Here is an 18,141-nt window from a genome sequence, read left to right as displayed (position 1 = left end):
GTTGACTTATTGCTCACAAAATCAATTTAATCTTATTCCAATGAGAACTGTCAGCAACTGCAAACATTCCCAATCTTTTGAGTAAAATGCCTCTGACCGAACACACATGGCCTAGTGCTAGGGATTAGAGATTTCTCGTTTCATTACTATTTTTATTATACTTTATATCTCAATTTCTTCAATTAGGAAAAAGTTCAGGCCTGACTTTTCTGTGTGTTTTTGTTTTCATTTACTAGCTCACTTGTTATACCTACCTGCTAAATTAGAAGACACAAGTATAGTCCATTTTCTACAGAGAAAGGAAGGAAAATTCCGAGTGGTTTTGTGACTGATCCTTATTACACAGCAGAGCCAGGGCTGCAACTCTGGTTTTCTGAACTCATTTCATTGTTCCAGTGTGTCATTTTAGTCCAGTAGAGAGACTGTTTAAGCTGACTAGCAAACCACTCTCTTGAAATTGCAAGTGTTGTTGTTTTGTGATCAAGTTCTCATAAGGAAAACCCTCAGTTCTAGTGGGCAAAGAGAATAGGGTGGCAATTTTCTAAGATGGACATGTATTTTATCCATACAGCTTATTTTATTTTGAGTAAGAGCATCCAGCAAAGTCTAGCCTTGGCCTGCTTTTCAAGAAGTGGTCTCTGAAATAAATGCCCTACAGGAATGGGACCAGGGACTTACCTTTTATAGTCCTGTTTTATTCAGTCATTAGTTATGGACTGGGGTTGGAGAGGGGCAGGGAAGCTGGTGGTGTAACCTCCCTGATTAAGTGGCTCCAGCCAGCACAGGGCAATTCTTTGGAGAAGGGTGGATGCGTGCTCTGAGGGTATAGGTTATCCAATGGGTACTAGAGTATCCACTGCAAGTATTAAGTCATGCCTTGTCCATGTTGATCTGATAACCTCCAAGCCAGTCTAAAAAACTTACTGTGGCTATAATGTGATTATTGGAATATGATGAATTTTTTCCCTTCCTCCATTCCTTCCACAATATTTTTTTCTTTTTTGGAAAAATGATTTTGTTCTATAGAGTTTAGGGAGTTACAGCTATAGGGGCCAAGGGCAGGCCGCCTCAAGATGGGCCACTTTGGCATGAGGATTATTTTTTAGTTAAAAAGCAGTCAAAACCCAGCGGCGTCAGGAAACCTTTTTACCAAGCCTCCCACCCCCTTACCTGCCTGAAAAGAATTTAGATGGAGGACCTGCTCCAGGAAGAGAGTTACCACCGTAGATAACTACATTATACAATGAACTAGGAGTGGCACACAGGGAGGAACCTAGCAAGGCCTGTTGATCAAAGTCCTCTACATCCCATTGTTTCTTTTTTCGTCCAGCAAACATTTGTGTACCAAACATTTACTCTTTTTCATCTTCCTGTGAATTGCATTTTTTCCCTTTAAAGTCCCACACTTGGGGCACCTGGGCGGCTCAGTCGGTTAAGCATCTGCCTTTGGCTCAGGTCATGATCCCAGGGTCCTGGGATCAAGTCCCATTTTGGGCTCACTGCTCAGCGGGGAGTCGGCTTCTCCCTCTCTCTCAGACACTCTCCCTGCTTGTGCTCTCTCTCTCTCTGTCAAATAAATAAAGTCCCAGACTCCTACTCCTTCACCCCAATTTGGAAGACATATATATGGCATTTTGCAAAACTGTTTTTGGAATTTCCATGTCTGTGTAAGTACCCTGTAAGTACAAAATTAAATTTTATTTTCTCCTGTTAATGTCTTATGTCAATTCAATCTTGTCCTGCTAGAAGGACCTTCAAGGGGATAGGAAACTCTTGCTCCCTGATTCCGGAAAAGCAGTTATGTGTGTATGTATTTATTTTAAAGATTTTATTTATTTGAGAGACAGCGAGAATGAGAGAGAACACAAGCGGGGAAGAGGGCTGAGGGAAAGGGAGAAGCAGACTCCCTGCTGAGCAGGGAGCCCAATGCGGGGCTCAATCCTAGGACCCTGAGATCATGACCTGACCCGAAGGCAGATGCTTAACCGACTGAGCCACACCAGGCGCCCCAGAAAAGCAGTTTCTTAAAAATAGGCTTCCATTATAGAAAAGTGGAAATCAGACTGAGTTCCAAACCCAGCTCCCACGTGTTTACCAGCTACTTGACCTTGTTTTGAGTGACTTATTTAAATGCTCTAAGCATCAGTGTCTGCCCTTATAGGTAAAATGGGGATAATAACAATGTTTGCTTCATGGAGTTGTTATGAGAATTCAGTGCCATAATAAATGTAAAGGACATGCAGTAGGTGTTCAGTCATCGTTAGCTGTGCCTCTGGCTTAGGGGTAACCACTGTAAAATTTCTGTGTGTATGTCTTCAAGTTCTTTCTCTAATTATATAGACAGTGTTTTGAATACTGGAGTCATGGCAAATAAAAACTGTGGATTCAACTCCTGTTGCAGTTCAGACTTAGAGCACTGTTGTTATTAACAAGCAGACTGGTTATTCTGGTTGGTGTGAGGAGGGGAAGAAGTTTTCATTTTAGCTTAGCCACAAGCTGCTTCCACCAGCTGGTGTGGGGGAATTCTTTGTTTGTTTGTTTGTTTGTTTGTTTTTAATTGAATATTGCAGAAAGAAATGTCAGAAGATCTGGCTGGCCCATATGTGGTAGCTAATACAAATGATAACAGTATTTGGAAAATATAAAGCAAGATTATAAGTTTAATCATCACCAGATAGCCATAATGTTCATTGTAACACGGAAAGGTTTGAAGTTGTTCTTGTTTTAAAGGAGCCAAGAAAGGAAGTTTACTGTTAAAAATTTTCCATGTTGGATGTGTTTACAGCAATAAACAAATAAAAAATAAAAAAATATTGAGTGCCAGGTATCCTCTGGTTTTGGTTCTTAAAAATCTAATAGCCTTTGTAAAAGGCAGAATAACCAAAATTATATAAGGGTGATTTTGTTAAGCAGTTAGAGTGACCAGCTCTTGTTTTTCACTGCCTGGTATCCATTCACCCTTCTTTTTCTTTCCTTTTGTTTTTGTTTGCTTGTTTGTTTTTGGTTAAGCCACTTTCTCTTTTGTTTACTAGTTACTGCTGCTCTGAACAGAAAGAGTCCCATCTGATATTGAAACGAAGGAAACATTTACTTACAATAGATAATGGGAATCTTACTTATCTTCATATTTTTATGCTTACAAATTGTACATAATTATTATGTACAATTTAATATCATATTTGCAGGTTTGATATTCTTTTAGTCAGGGTTCTCCAGAGAAACAGACCAATAAGATGTGTGTGTGTATGTGTGTGTGTGAGTGTGTGTATTGCCAGACTGGAAACACAGGAAAGCCAATGTTGCTGTTCAAGTCTGAAGACCATGTGCTAAGGAATTCTTTATTTTTGGAAAAGTTCAGTCTTTTGTTCTGTTCAGGCCTTCAGCTGATTGGATGAGGCCCACCTGTGTTGTGGAGAACAATCTTCTTCAAAGTATACCAATTTCAATGTTAATCTCGTCTAAAATTCCCTGACAGAAACATCCAGAATAATGTCTGATCATATATGTGGGCAGTGTGGCCCAGCCAAATTAACCCATAAAATTAACCATCACAGATACCTAGTAATAATGGCCAATTTTTATTTTGCGCTTCCTATATGCCAGGTACTTGGCTAAGCTTTTTACAAGCATCATGTCAATGAATTCTCATACAATTATTTGAGCAGATGCTATTAATACCTTTGTTTTATAAATGAGGAACTAACACTAAGGGAAACTAGCCTTCGTTTATTTTTTTATTTTTATTTTTATTTTTTTAAAAAGATTTTCTTTATTTATTTGACAGAGAGAGGGACAGCCAATGAGAGAGGGAACACAAGCAGGGGGAGTGGGAGAGGAAGAAGCAGGCTCCCAGAAGAGCATGGAGCCTGATGTGGGGCTCGATCCCAGAACCCTGGGATCAGGCCCTGAGCTGAAGGCAGACGCCTAACGACTGGGCCGCCCAGGTGCCCTGGAAACTAACCTTTAAAGAAACGTGCCTAGGCCATCTAGTAGATGGTAGAGCCAGGATGTGAACCTAGTTCGTATGATTCTAAAGCCATATTGCCACTTCAAGGTTACAAATTTGTTTGCCATACTTCTGCCAGTTTTAGTAGAATACTCTGGAAGCATGGGGGAAAGAGTCTGGGATTGGTAATCAGGAGACATAAATTCTTTCATTTTTTTCATTCTTTTTTTTTTTTTTTGAGTTATAACTGCTGGGAATATGTTATATTTAGGAGATACCATGTTGAGTAAGATGAAGTCCTAGTTCTTAAACATTTAGTGGGAATTCTGGGAAGTAGGCACTGTGCTAAATTATGCATGGAGTGCTATGACACCATAGAGTAGGAACATCTAACCAAGTCCTGGAGGGCCAGGGAAAACATCTGGAAGAAAAGGTGTCCAAGTTGAATCTTGAAAAGCAGAGTAGGTATTAATCAGATGAACAGGTTCGGAAGAACATTCTACAGCATAGCTAGGACACAGTTTTCTTACTGATTAAAATTAGGGACTAAGCTAAAACATCTCTAAGATCCCTTCTGTATTAGTTTTCTATTGCTACCATAACAAATTACCACAAAATTAGCAGCTTGAACAATACAAATTCGTTATCTTACAGTTAGGAAGTTTAGATGTCTGACACAGGTCTCACTACATTAAAATCAAGGTTTTTTTGTTCTGTTTTCTGGTTTTTTGGAGAGAGAAAGAGAGAGAATGAGAGAGAGAGCATGAGCCGGGGAGAGAAGCAGAGATGGAGGCAGAGTTCCTGCCAAGCAGGGAGCCTGATGCGGGGCTCCATCCCAGGACCCTGGGATCATGACCTGAGCTGAAGGCAGATGCTTAACTGACTGAGGCACCCAGCTGCCCCTAAAAGCAAGGTATTATTAGTCAGGCTGTGTTCCTCTCTGGAGGCTCCAGGGGAGAATTCATTTCCTTGTTCAGTATCTTTTAGTAGTAAGACTGAGAGCCTATTTTCTTGTTGGCTGTCATCTGCGGGTTGCTCCAACCTTCCGCGTTCCTCACAGTTCCCTTCCTCCATCTTCAAAGCCAGCAACAGTGGATTGAATGCCTCTCTTGCTTTGAATCTCTCCTCATTTTTCCCTTTCTCTGTCCTGGTTGGGAAAGATTTTCCACTTTTAAAAGCTCATATGATTAGATTGAGCTCACTTGGACAACCCGAGGTGATATATCTTCAGGTTATTCTGGAAAGGGTGACAATCTGCTTATGTACTCTCTAGTCTGGCTTCTGGTCTTCAGGTTGCAGAATCAAAGAGATTATGTTTTCTACTGGTTACCCCTCACCAAAGTTGGGGTGATGAACTACCGCACTGCTTCCTTCCTGCTCCCAGGTCATATACAAGGTGGACTGAGTCTGAGGGTCTTCCTCAGCTCTTGGAGGATTCCTCCTTGCTCCTCAGACCTGCAGTAACCAGGACCTACCCTCTGTATTGAGCTGAATCTAACCGAGCCACAGGAAGGAGCAGTATCACGCCCATTTCGGTAAGGGATAACCAATCTGAAGCGAGAAGCTCGATTCTTTTACTTGGATGCCAGATGCCAGATTTCCTAAATTCATGGAACAAGGAGGTACATAGGGAGAGGGAAAATTAGGGCTCTCAGATCTGGATGCCCCTCTACTGCCCTACTCACCAGTCTGCTGGAAAAAGTATTATCAGAAGTAGAGAAGGGGGAAATTGTGCTAAGCATAGTTTTAATGTAATTATGATGAAATACAATTTTAACTTGTAAGACTTATATTTTTAACTGGTAAGACCCCATATTTTGCAATACTGTGAAGTATACTTCAATATTATACATCACATACGATCTCTAGGGTACATTATACTTTTTTTCAAATACAAAATAGGGCTACAAGTATGGACTCTGAAGCCATATGGCCTGAATTTGAATCCTGGTTTTCCTTTCCTGGGGCTTTCAGCAAATTACTTATTCTCCTCTTGGTTTCCTCATCTCTAAAACAGGGATGACAATGACATCTACTTTTCTGCATTATTTTGAACCACAGCTGATAGAATGCTTGTCAAATGAAGGAAGTTGTTATTGAAAGAGCACTTTTATTACCTCCAGGGTATTGAGAAGGAACTTGAAAGTGGTCACATGGCCAAGTGCGACCGTGTGGATCCAAGATCAGAGCTCATTTCGAATCTCCACAAAGATGTTTATATTGTGATGTTGGGTGATTTTTTTTTTCTCCCTGTCTTAGGGAAAATCTATAGGAGAGAAGTATTAATCTTGTGTCCACATGCCCCAAATCAGTTATAACCAAATTTGACTATAGTTTTGTAGTCAAAAGACACTTCAAAATCCCACTCTCTTCTCACTTCTCACTTTTTCAAACTGTTAATGTTTTAAAAGTTGCTGCAAATTGTGACAATGTGTTTTCTTGGTTCTTTGTTTTCAAAAAAGGCTTCATGTATCAGTAATCTTTGCTAAATCTTCAAGAACATCTGGTCTGGTGCTGGAGTTTCATTAACAGTGTCAGAAACAGCAAACTACAGTTGGCTCACAAGGGGTTGAGGGCTCTCCCCAACCGGAAGTACCTAACTTCAGACAGAGCAACCCACTGCTGAGATATATTTCACTGAAGTTTGCAGCAAACAAATTCAACAAGATTATGTTGTCAATAAATCTGTTTCTAGAGAAGCATATCCTCACTTGTCAAGAGAGGTTATTTTAGGAAGCTCTTTTTTTTTTTCTTTTTCCTTCTCCCTTCTTTTAATCATTCTCTCAGACAGTTGATTTTAAAAGATAATATTTGATATATATATAAGGGGAAAACAACCTATAAAACTACAATATTCACAAAGTCTACTAAGTTGATTTACATAAAACAATTGTTGCAAATAGTAATCCCCTTTGTATAAATTCTCTCAAAATAAAAATATCTGAGAAGATGATTTGTAACTGCAAAAGATATAAATGTTACATTCTCTTCATTTTACCTTAATTCTTGCCTTTATTTCCTCAAGCCCAAGTTTGATCAGTCCTGCGGGTATTTTTGTTTTATTTTCAATCCAGCAGTAGTTACACTTGCCCTAAATGTCTCGTAGCACTCCTGCTAGCTCTGACTTGTTACCATGGCAGCGGCAGGATTCTAATTGCGAGTGGAAATGTGCAGTGCCTCTCGAGACCACGGCTTCGAATTGGCACAGCATTGCTTCCACCACATCCTATCAGCCAGACCAAGTCACAATGCTAGCAGAGATTCAAGGAACGGGGGAGAGACTTTGCCTCATTATGGGAAGAGCCGAGAGTCACAATCCAAGGGATATGGATACAGGGAGGAGGTAAATGATTGGGGACCTTTTTGCCGTTAATATATCACAATCATGAATGGAGTCGATTGTGACAACTCAGTTATCCTCTGAGCCATCTGTATCTTCCTCCGTAACCTATCGGGTGCCACTTCTGCTATGATGGATTTCTTAGGACATACCGACGAAGGAGAGTGAATAAATCTTTCTTTCTAATAGAGATAGATCTAACAGGGAAGTTCCCAAAAGGAGACTAATGTATAGCATGTATGTAATTTAAGTTCTATTTATTAAAAAATACTTACCTTTATTAGGAATCATCAAAAATGACGCTAGTACCAGTCTTCCTACGTTCACTCATCAATGGAGAAAAATCGTATTGTAAAAAAAAGACCACTAAGTATGCATCCTCTATAAGCTAATATATAGCAACTCCATTTGACATAAGAAGGTATTACTTAAAGAATTAAGCTAACAAAACTATAACTTCGACACCTGTACTTTCAAATGACACTCTGGTTACTTTCAGGTGGAACTCATAGCTCTCAATTTTTGTTAGTTTTTATCCTAAAAAACCTTGAGCCAATATATTTCAAAGCCTTTTTCTTGTGACTTCTGGCCCTTCCCCACTTCCAGTATCTTGCCTAGAGTTTTCCAACCCATTGTCTTCTAAGGTCTAGAGAAATAAATATAGATTTGCTAACTTCTCTGTCTGATAAACTCTGATTTGTTCACCAACATCATCTAAAATGTTATGATTAATCCTAAGAACATATTCATAGGGAAAAAGCCGGGGGAGTGAGTGATTTTTGTGTGAAATACAGTTGGCAAAACAACAGGGATTCGCAAAACATAAAATAGTGACTTTATGAGCTCGTGAGTGTCGGCATCTACAGTGATTTTTATTGGATGCTTTTGTTGTTGAAGATGAGCTTGTTCCCTCAGAGCACAATTGCCTTCTGACTCTCGGTAAAGAGATCATCTGGTGTTTATGACATGAAAATCTGCTGCCATTCCAAGCAAAGTCACATTGTGCTTTAATAATACTTCCTTTTGCTGGAGAATCAAAATCGATGTGGAAGAAAATCTGTGATAGTTTACGAGGAAGGCAAATTATTACTGCAGCTGATATGTGAAGATCATAGATAAAATCTTTTAAGCCATTTTAAAAATTACATTTTGTGTGCCTCCTTTATTCTGAAAGAACTTCCTTAAACATTTCTTAAAGATAGAGAAGGAAAAAGGAAAAACCCACCTAACCTGTCTTGTATATTTCTGTCATCAAGATCATATTTATTTTTTCCTGAACAAGCTTTGTAATTTTGTCTCCCTTGGTTTTTATATCCCAGAGTCTGTTTGGGCTGAATGATAGAGAGACACCAAAAGACCATTTGTTTGGGGTTTCATTGAAAAAGAGTCTTAAATTTATGCTTTTTAATATTGCCTCAAAAGGAAACAGAGACACATACACAAGACTGAATATTTAAAATATGCTATATTTTATAACTATATATATATATAGTTTTATGTATGGATATATATATATATATAGTTATGTATATGTAGATATTTAGTTATATATATCTCCATATATATCTATATCTATAGATATAGATATAGATATTTGGAAACCTTATATTTTTTCATTTCTTTACTTTTTATTACACTGAGAGCCTCAAAATTGGAATGTCTTTCTCTCTCTCTCTCTCTAAGTAAACTCTACCCTCAACATGGGGCTCAAATTCATGACCCTGAGATCAAGAGTCGCAGGCTGTACTGACTGAGCCAGCCAGGTGTCTCAAAATTGGAATATCTCTTGACCTGTGAGAAGCATTGCTTTTCTTTGAATCCGAATTTCTGGTCCTTATTTTTATTACAATCTGTTTCAAAATCTAATCCGTCCTTTAAAAGCCAGTTCAAATCATACCCCCATAAAAGCCGTCTCTGGTCTTTTTAGCTGGAAATAATTTCTCTCCTCTGTGATCCCATATTTCTGATATACACATCTTATGTCTTTATACTAGGCTCCATGTGAGCAAGGGCTTCATCTTATTCTTCTATTATGTACTTAGAAAATCAAACAAATTGGTTGTCTTTGAATAGAGGTCAGTGGTTGTTTTATTCATGGGAGTCATTTTTATTATATTTTATTATTCTGTCTCCCTCTTCTCTCACTTTCTTTTCTCTGTCTCATGGCTAGTTGGAACTAAAATTAGGGCAAAATGCTTTACATGCTGTGAAGCCAGCATTTCTGAGCTCAGAGTAGTTTTCAGAGTAGAACATGGGATTTGTTAAGAGCAAATCAGTCTTTGCAAAATTGCATTAGGTATTCTATCTATTTTCAAAGATTTCCATTATTATACCCTCTCTAATATCAGTCTGATTTGGTGTGAGGTCTCTTAAGAGGTCTCTGCTAAACTTGAAAATCATTCTTCTGGACATAGTGTGGGCTACTTGAAATGTGGTTAGTGACATCCTTGGTTCAGTGGCTAAAAACCATTCCCTGGAGCTCTCAAAGGTCATTAAGCAGATGTTCAATTACACTCTAGATTGTATTTGGCAATATCCCTACCAGATGGTTTCATTCTGGTTATGTTTCCGTTTTTATTTCTTTACCCCTTCTCATCTTTATGAGGTTCTCTCTGCAGTAAACAGCTATGCCTCTAGGAAATCTTTGTATCACAGAATATATTGATCCTGAGTTGGGTTTCTCAAGATAGTAATTTTAGCACATAAGCCAGCTGTTTGTTGTATAGGTGACATTTCCTCAGGCTCTTCAAAGACCAAGAAGGTGACCTTGTGTGTTGGGTGAATGTTTTATCCCTAGAAGGGATAGCAATTTCCCTTTGGACAAGCAAATTAATTTGCCCTGAAGAACCCTGGAAAAACTCAGTAATTGGACTATCAAGTAATTCATAATGTAGGCATAAGTGGTATTAAAGGGGCCCCAAGATAGGGATTATTTAAAAGTCTGTAAAGGAAGCAGTTAGATTGACTTTGTCTTCTCCCCCATACTGGCTAATTAGGTTACTAACCCTCTTCATCCCACAGGAGACTAGGGATTTAGTCTTTAGAGAAAGTGAAATCAGGTTGTTTACAAAAATAGGCTGTGGGCTGCATTTAGCTCCAGGGTCATAGTTGGCTGACCCTGATAGTTAAGGAGCACTAGACATCAAAACAAATCAACAGAAAAAAGGAAATCATTGGAGGAAGCAGAGACGACCCAGAGACAGAAGAAAACATCAAAAGAACTAAAGTCATTATCCTTAGAGAGGTAATAAGAGCATGACATCCATTAATCAAGAACAGGATACAATAAAACAGTACAATCAGAATATGGAAGAATTCCAAGAAATTAAAACTAAGATAGCTGAATAAAAACAAATTCAAAAGAAAAGTCAGCAGATAAAGTTAAGAGAATCCCTAGAAAAATAAAAAGACAAAGAGATAGATAATAGGAAGGAAAGGATAAGAGAATAAGAAAAGAAAGATAACATTATTTCTGAAGGTTTAACATCCTGCTAACGTAAGTCCCAAAAGAAGAGAATAAACAGAAATGAAGAAATTTTCAATTAGATATTATTCTAGAAAATTTCCCAGAATTGAAACACTGTGACTCCAGGTTGGAAAAGTCCACTAAATTCCCAGCACAAGAAATAATGACAAATTTTTCTCAAGGCTAATCATCATGGCATTTCAATACCAGAAGAGAAGATGCTTCAGATGTAATACTTTGATCAAAAATTAGAATTAATTAAAACAATCTATTGGGGAAAGGTTCTGTGCATAGTTGATTCTTGCTGGTTTCCAATCAGTTCCACCTCAAAGAAACGGTGGTAGGAGTTTAGCAATCGTTCCTAGAATGTTGATGTGAAGGTGCATTGGATAATTAAAAATAAAACATGAAATCCTAGAAAAATCAATTCATAATGGTTAAGAGCCTCTACACACTTTTCATATCTTTTAGCGTGATGTACTAAAATGATCAAAATCTCTATGTAAAAGATTGCACGTTAGAACCATTTGGGAGCCTATGTTGAAGAAATGTCTACTGCCTTTGAATAAGATGCCATGAATTATATTTTGTTTCACAGCCAGTCATTGACTGTTTGAGGAATCAAGTGGTTTGTTACACAATAGTACCTACCATTGAGGGCCTAAATTAAGGTTGCACAACTCAGTATTTTGTTCATGTTATTAGTTTATTCTGTCTTATATAGCATTAGGATTGATTTGCTCATACAAGGATTGCCCCACATGCTAGGATTCTATTTTAGTGATCCAAGAATCAAGGCTGTCTTTTAATTTCAAGTTGTGCTAACTTGGGCTCTTAGATCTGTGAGTAGCATGCTAACACCAAGGACATAGCTCTTCAGGAAGTCTTTAACTGAAAATATTCCCCTTCCTCCCTTGTTGGCTGAATCAGGATCTTGTTTCCGGTACTAGAAATGAAGTGCTATCCAGTGACCACATCCAGATGGCCCGAGGTCTGAAGGGGACTGTGGATCTATGAAAAGACTGTGTGCTGCTCTTCAAATTGGAGAATTACTCTTGGCAGAGGAAGTCTTTGAAGTTGCTGTGTGAAGTCAGTGAAAAGCATTAGGAAGCACCCACATGAAAGGGCTCTTTTCTTCATTAGGTCTGCCGCTCGCAGAGGGGATGATTACATTTCGTTATTCATCTTCTTTCCCTGTGAAAACCAACTACAGAGTTCTGTGCCATGCTCCGCATGTGTCTTCTTCCTAGGCCACCAAATTTCACAGAATGTTAAATGTGCTTTTATAGCACATGGCTGTGTTCTTCTGTGGCTCAACTTAGAAGTAAGACCTGTTTGAATGAATTACTACTTTTTAGAAAAATGGCATAGTTCCGCCCCTAAGACCATGGGGAGCAAACTGAATTTAGGAGCTTACACTCAGCAAGGGACTGCTGAAATAGTGAAAAATGAAGAGACCAAGAACCAGTGGCTCCCCTAGACATGGAAAAGGTTCTGAAAGCAAAAACAGTCCTACAGGTTGGTTCCTAGATGTCAAAAACCTGCCCTTTGCTGGAAGGTAAAAGGTTCTTGGGGGAAATAAATAAAATTTCAAATTTGGTGTATTCGTGGTCTGAAAGAGATGAGGGAAAGTCCTGGCTTTTACTTGGGGTGCATTTGCCGTAGAAGCAGTATCTGATCTTCTAATCTGAAGATACTGGTTTAAAAAACTGACCCTCCAACAAGCTGAGGGCTTCAGAGGGGAGGGTGGGGGATCGGGATAGGCCGGTGATGGGTATTAGGGAGGGCACGTATTGCATGGTGCACTGGGTGTTATATGCAAGTAATGAATCATGGAACCTTACATCAAAAACTTGGGATGTACTGTATGGTGATTAACATAACATAATAAAAAAATTTTATTAAAAAAAAAAACAAAAAAAAAACTGACTCTCCACTACGGAATGGAGTCTTAGTTCCCTTCCTGCAGGAAAGGCAGCCTGAAGGTCACAGGTGTGGAGTCAGTGCGTTAGATCTGTATGCACCCTTTTTTCATTCAGGCCGCAGTGATTCAGGTTTGGGTTCCAGGTTCCAGCCTGTCCATCTACCTGCCCCAACACCTTGAGAGCATTATACTCTCCTTGCTGCTTTCTTTTTGCAATTTATTTGCTGTTCTACACATTGACCTTGAACTTGAAAACCTGTTAATGTTTTCAGCTTGTTTTGGACGTGCTATTCTTGCCTCTATAATGAAATTGTTCACTTTTTTGATGCAAGCAACCTGCCTTATTATTATTATTTAAATTTTATTACTGCTTAGTTCAACTGGCACATGGCAGGTGTTCAATAGATAGGGGGTCCTCATATGATTTATATCCAAATTGAAACACTTTTGAGAGTAAAAGTGGATGCTGTTAGTTTTCATGCTGAGACAGCAGGTGCAAATTGCGACACAGGGTCAGTTTGTCAACATATTATAAAGTGGAATTAATTTCTCCAGTGATCTCCTACCTGTAATTCTTAACCTTTACACCTTTCTTTCTTTCTTTTTTTTTAAGATTTTTTTTTTACTTATTTGAGAGAGAGAGAAAGAGAGAGAGAGAGGGAGAGCATGAGCGGGGGGAAGGGCAGAGGAAGAAGCAGGCTCCCCGCTGAGCAAAAGCCCAATGTGGGGCTCCATGCCAGGACCCTGGGATCATGACCTGAGCCGAAGACAGACGCTTAACTGACTGAGCCTCCCAGGCGCCCCCTTCACACCTTTCTTATCTGGGGCTTGAAGAATTCCTCCTTTAAAGCCTTTTTACGGAGGTTGTGATTCCCAAGATCACATTAGATGTCTTATGACTTGTTCCCTTTTTATGAGCCATCATACTCTTCCCCACTCTTCCAATTAGTCAAACAAAGCAACCCAGCAGTATTTCTTCCTGACCAAACTCTTGAAGATAGACTCCCCAGGAAGTCATTCTATCCCAGATATTTCAAATTATACCCTTGTTCCTGAATATTGATTATTAAACCATCAATCTCTGTCTTGAACAGATTTATAATTCGGGGTGGAAGAAAACAGTACCTGTTTATGGGGGCCTGATTATATTCTAGGCCCTTACTGCACATCTCTAATTATCATAAAGTATTGTACTCATCCAAAGCTTGTCTTGTGAAATAGTAGATCTTTCTGTGGACTATTGACTATTCTGTGAAAAAAAAAAAGCTGTTCCTAGATTAAATTTGAGCAATGCTATATTAAAGTTAAAGATGTTTCTTTACTACAACAACTCTCCATCATTAATAAGCTAACACACCTTATCAATTTCCAGGAGACGTCTATAGTAAGCATTTTTTGAGCTAAGGAACTTACACTCCATCTTCTCCCGTGACCCTCCCTCCTTTACCCCAAAACCAGGGAGCATCAGCCACGTCTATTTTTTCAAAGAATACTATTTGGAAAAATCTGAATTAATACTACCTTTTACCTTTCAAGACTGAAATAGGCTTCATTACAATTCTTCAATGCAGGCTATTTCCAGATTTGCACCATGGTCAGGAGTCTTGCGCTACTCTGCTATCTCTAACTGGGGACTTAATATAGATAATAAAATGATTTGTCAGGGATAAATAAACAGACTTTGAAAGAAGAAATGTTTCCCTTATGTACTTACATATAACAGACTTTAAAGGATTCTTAGTTGTTTCAGAAATAATCCTCAATTCCCTTGGCTAAGAATCTAGTGACATCCATTATCTAGTATAGCAGAGAAATAGTTTCCATTCTGGTCCTATCTGTATACTGTTGAGTATGTCCCATATGGGTCTTGTCCCACATAATATGATCCGTCATTTTCTTCCTTTAGGGCTCTTATTACGAAGCCAGCCTTTGACTATGCACTTACTAAAAGTGCAGTCTTTAAGGATCAAGCCCTAATTAATAGTCTTTTGCAAAAGGATATGCTTACTTCTAATATGTCTGGCAAACCACTGGCTGCCTTTTTTATTTGCATTAATATATAAAAATGACTTCTTGATGTTATGGTTTTCTGTTTCACATGCTGTGTTTGCGGATGGGTGGATGTTTTAAATTTGCTTTGGCAAATTCTGCTTGGGCTCTGAATCAAAAATAGGCCCCTCCTGTCCCTTTGCAAAATCACTGATGTCTTAAGATTAAAAATTCCTCACCGGCAGTAGTTCCTTAGTGTTTCTTAAAGCCCTTCAGTCTCTAGATTAATTTAACAAATCTGTAATGAAATCCTCAGATGTGCGTGCTTGTGCTAGGCACAGCAGAAATAAAGATAAAAAAGATATTTCGGGTCCAATATTGTGTAGCTATGGGTATGAACTGTCTCTGTTTTTCAGATAGGGTTGCTAGGTCATTTAAGAAAAAAAAAACACATTTGGTGAGAATATATAGACAGGCTGGGAAAAGATGATGTGGAAACTTTAGTCTTGACAAAATTTATGTATGAGGAAAGGAAGATCAAGAGTACAGATACTCAGGGGCGCCTGGGTGGCTCAGGCGTTAAGCATCTGCCTTTGGCTCAGGGCGTGATCCAGGAGTTCTGGGATCGAGTCCCACATCAGGCTCCTCTGCTGGAAGTCTGCTTCTTCCTCTCCCACTCCCCCTGCTTGTGTTCCCTCTCTCGATGGCTGTCTCTCTCTGTCAAATAAATAAATAAAATCTTAAAAAAAAAAAAAAAAGGAGTACAGATTCTCACGGATTAGTGCACCTATTCTCAAACCCACTGGAAGTGTCAGCTAAGAGTATTAATTAACTGGGCACCTCTACTAAAATAGAGTACCCTGCGGTTCCCTGACTGCTAAGCTTCAAATAGGATGCTTTTTTGAAGAGAGTCAAGGTATTTTTGTTTTGAGTATAGACCACGGATTAGAGCCTGCCCTTCCCTTATGACACTTACTGTTCTGAATCACGGCAGCAAGCACTCAGGAAGAAAGTCACATCTAGCCAAATGGGGACCTGGGTGGTTCTGAACCGTAGTCATAGCACACTTCTAAACATAGGAATGTTTGGGGCATGCTTGATGTAATTAAATTACAGTTAATTAATGTTTATTGGGCTATGCACTTTCGTGTCTTTCAGTATTACGTTGTTTGAAGGGAACTGGTTGTGGCGAGGATCTAGCCCCTGGCCTATCAACTACTGAAAACATGGTCATGTTTTTAAAAGTGAGTATCTTTTAGATGTTCATCCTAATCTTTTTGTAGATAAAATTATATGACACTTGAGATTTTATCAGAACAGAGCCATGCTCGGTATGTATTCTCTGTGACTACTTTCATGCTGTCATGGCAGAGTCGAGTAGTTGTGGCAGATTCCAAATGGCCTGTCCTTGCAAAGCGAGGACATTATTCCTCAAATATTTAGTATCTCACTCTTCACAGAAAAAGTTTGCCCTCATAATGGGTTATGGTCTTGACTGGATTTGCCTACATGTTTAAGAAACAAGGTTCTCCTATGTTCCAAAAAATGTGAGATCTTACTTTGATGCCATCTTAATACTTCACTATCGCTCTAGATTTATTCACAGCAATTTGTATAGGGTATAAAAATATTTATACAAAAATAAAAATGTGATAGATATCTATGAAGATTTCCTGATAGCCGGTGTGTCATAACTGCTAATTAGTTGGCTAAACTTTGTGCTACACACATTTAGATATGTAAGATATCATGGTAGAAGCCTGTTTGTTTGTGCCCTACCCATTACTTGCTCTCCTTTCCTCTGGTAGTAATGTCCTGGTTTCCTTTGGGAAACGTTTTGTAAATGTTACCTATTTTGAAGATAGAACCAGTAAGATGTGTTGGTTTGTGTGGAAATGAGAGGAATTAAGAAAGACTCTAAAGCTTTTGGTCTGATCAGCTTGAAAAAGCATCAACCCCCATTTAGCATGATACGTATTCATGCTTTGCCTTCTTCCACAAGTGGCTTAAGATCAAGGGCTTTCTCTTTATTCCTAGAAACCAGAAGAATACCTGGGGTGCAATATACTTTCAATAATTAGTTGTTGAATGAATAAATGTGTAACTATTTCTGTGGCATTGATTTCATACATGTGAAGTTCTATGGAATCGAAGAGAAGGAACACATTTAATTTTGATATATTTGAAATTTACCTCCAGAATGAATTTGCCAAGTCAGTTCCACTAACTGTATATGACAATGCCAAGGTTTCAATGGATGGGCAGTTTGGTAAGCACAAGAATGCCACTCCCCGCACCACACCCCACACCTGAAAGATGTTCATTGGTTGCACCACACACACTATAAAGATGTCCATGTTCTAATGCCCAGAACTCGTGAATAGGTTACTTTAATTGGCCAAAAGGACTTTGATGTTGTGATTAAGGGTAAGGACCTTGAGCTAGGAAGAGGCTGTGGTCAGAGTGACGTGACAACAGAAAACAGAAGTATGGCCAGAGAAAGATGACATTGCTGGCTTTGAAGACAGAGGAATTTGCCTACACCAATGAAGCAGGAGTAATGGGCAGGGCGGGGTGTGTGTGTCTGTGTGTGTGCGCGGCGGGGAGGCAAACCAATTGAGTAGCAATATTGAAAGTTGCCGTTCGAGTTGGTAGAAACAAGCTGAGGAACTATTTTTAAGTACAGGTAAGCCTAACATTTAATTTTAGGTCATTTATGTTGCATTGATGTAAACCTTATGCATTCCCCTGAACCTTCAGTAATGTCTGCTATATATGAAATGCCTTTTAAGAAATCAAGGAAAAATGGCTGGCTTCCACACTTGACTAAGTGTAGAAATGAAAGAAAGAATTGCATGAGATGATGTTGAGATTCTCCTAATACCAGGAATTGGAGAGTAAAGTGATCAGGAGAGTCTTCAGAAACAGATATCCCTGGAAAGATGGGCATGAGGGAAAGGTTGAAGTATTACCAATGTTAAAATTGGAATCAGGGGCATGAGTGAGAGAGAACAGAAAATGTTTTAGTAATGAATACCTTAATGTGAATTAGTTCCTCTATTGATTTACTCCATGTCCGGGGAAATATCAAGCATCAAAATCCAGATATCTAGGAAAAGAAGGATCTTTGGAGAGAGTGGGCGACGTGAGAAATTGTAGAAGCAAGGTAAGGATCTAGAGAAACTTCACCCACTTCTCTCATAGGTAGGACAGGACTCCATAAGCCATTGATTACCCCTTATATCAGACTGGCATATGTCAGGGAATTGGGTCCAGCTGTGTCCTCTGCAGGAAACGTGCCATTTCTGCTTAGAAAATTATTTGTTTTATATGCTCATTTGCTTTTAAATTTAATGAAATCAACATGAAACACCTTCAGGGACTTTGATTCTCAGTGAACTACTTTTATGATACAGGTATTCAAGCTCGTTCTTGGGCCTAAACTATGGGGGTCAAATAAAATTATCTGGAAATTC

General features: G+C 38.9%; 1 protein-coding gene across 1 annotated transcript in view; it reads left to right on the top strand.

The window, feature by feature from the left end:
- The window catches only part of CTH (cystathionine gamma-lyase), a 37,396-nt gene extending 24,724 nt beyond the window's left edge, over nt 1-12,672 (top strand). The window contains exon 12 of the mRNA XM_057310562.1: nt 11,683-12,672. Coding sequence (XP_057166545.1) covers nt 11,683-11,769 — 87 coding nt within the window. The 3' untranslated portion in view covers nt 11,770-12,672. The remainder of the gene's footprint in view (nt 1-11,682) is intronic.
- Nucleotides 12,673-18,141: the final 5,469 nt, after the last annotated feature.

The sequence above is a fragment of the Ursus arctos genome, unplaced genomic scaffold (genome assembly GCF_023065955.2).
Source record: "Ursus arctos isolate Adak ecotype North America unplaced genomic scaffold, UrsArc2.0 scaffold_12, whole genome shotgun sequence".
Lineage (NCBI taxonomy): Eukaryota > Metazoa > Chordata > Mammalia > Carnivora > Ursidae > Ursus > Ursus arctos.
This window is presented reverse-complemented; position numbering and strand designations above follow the sequence as displayed.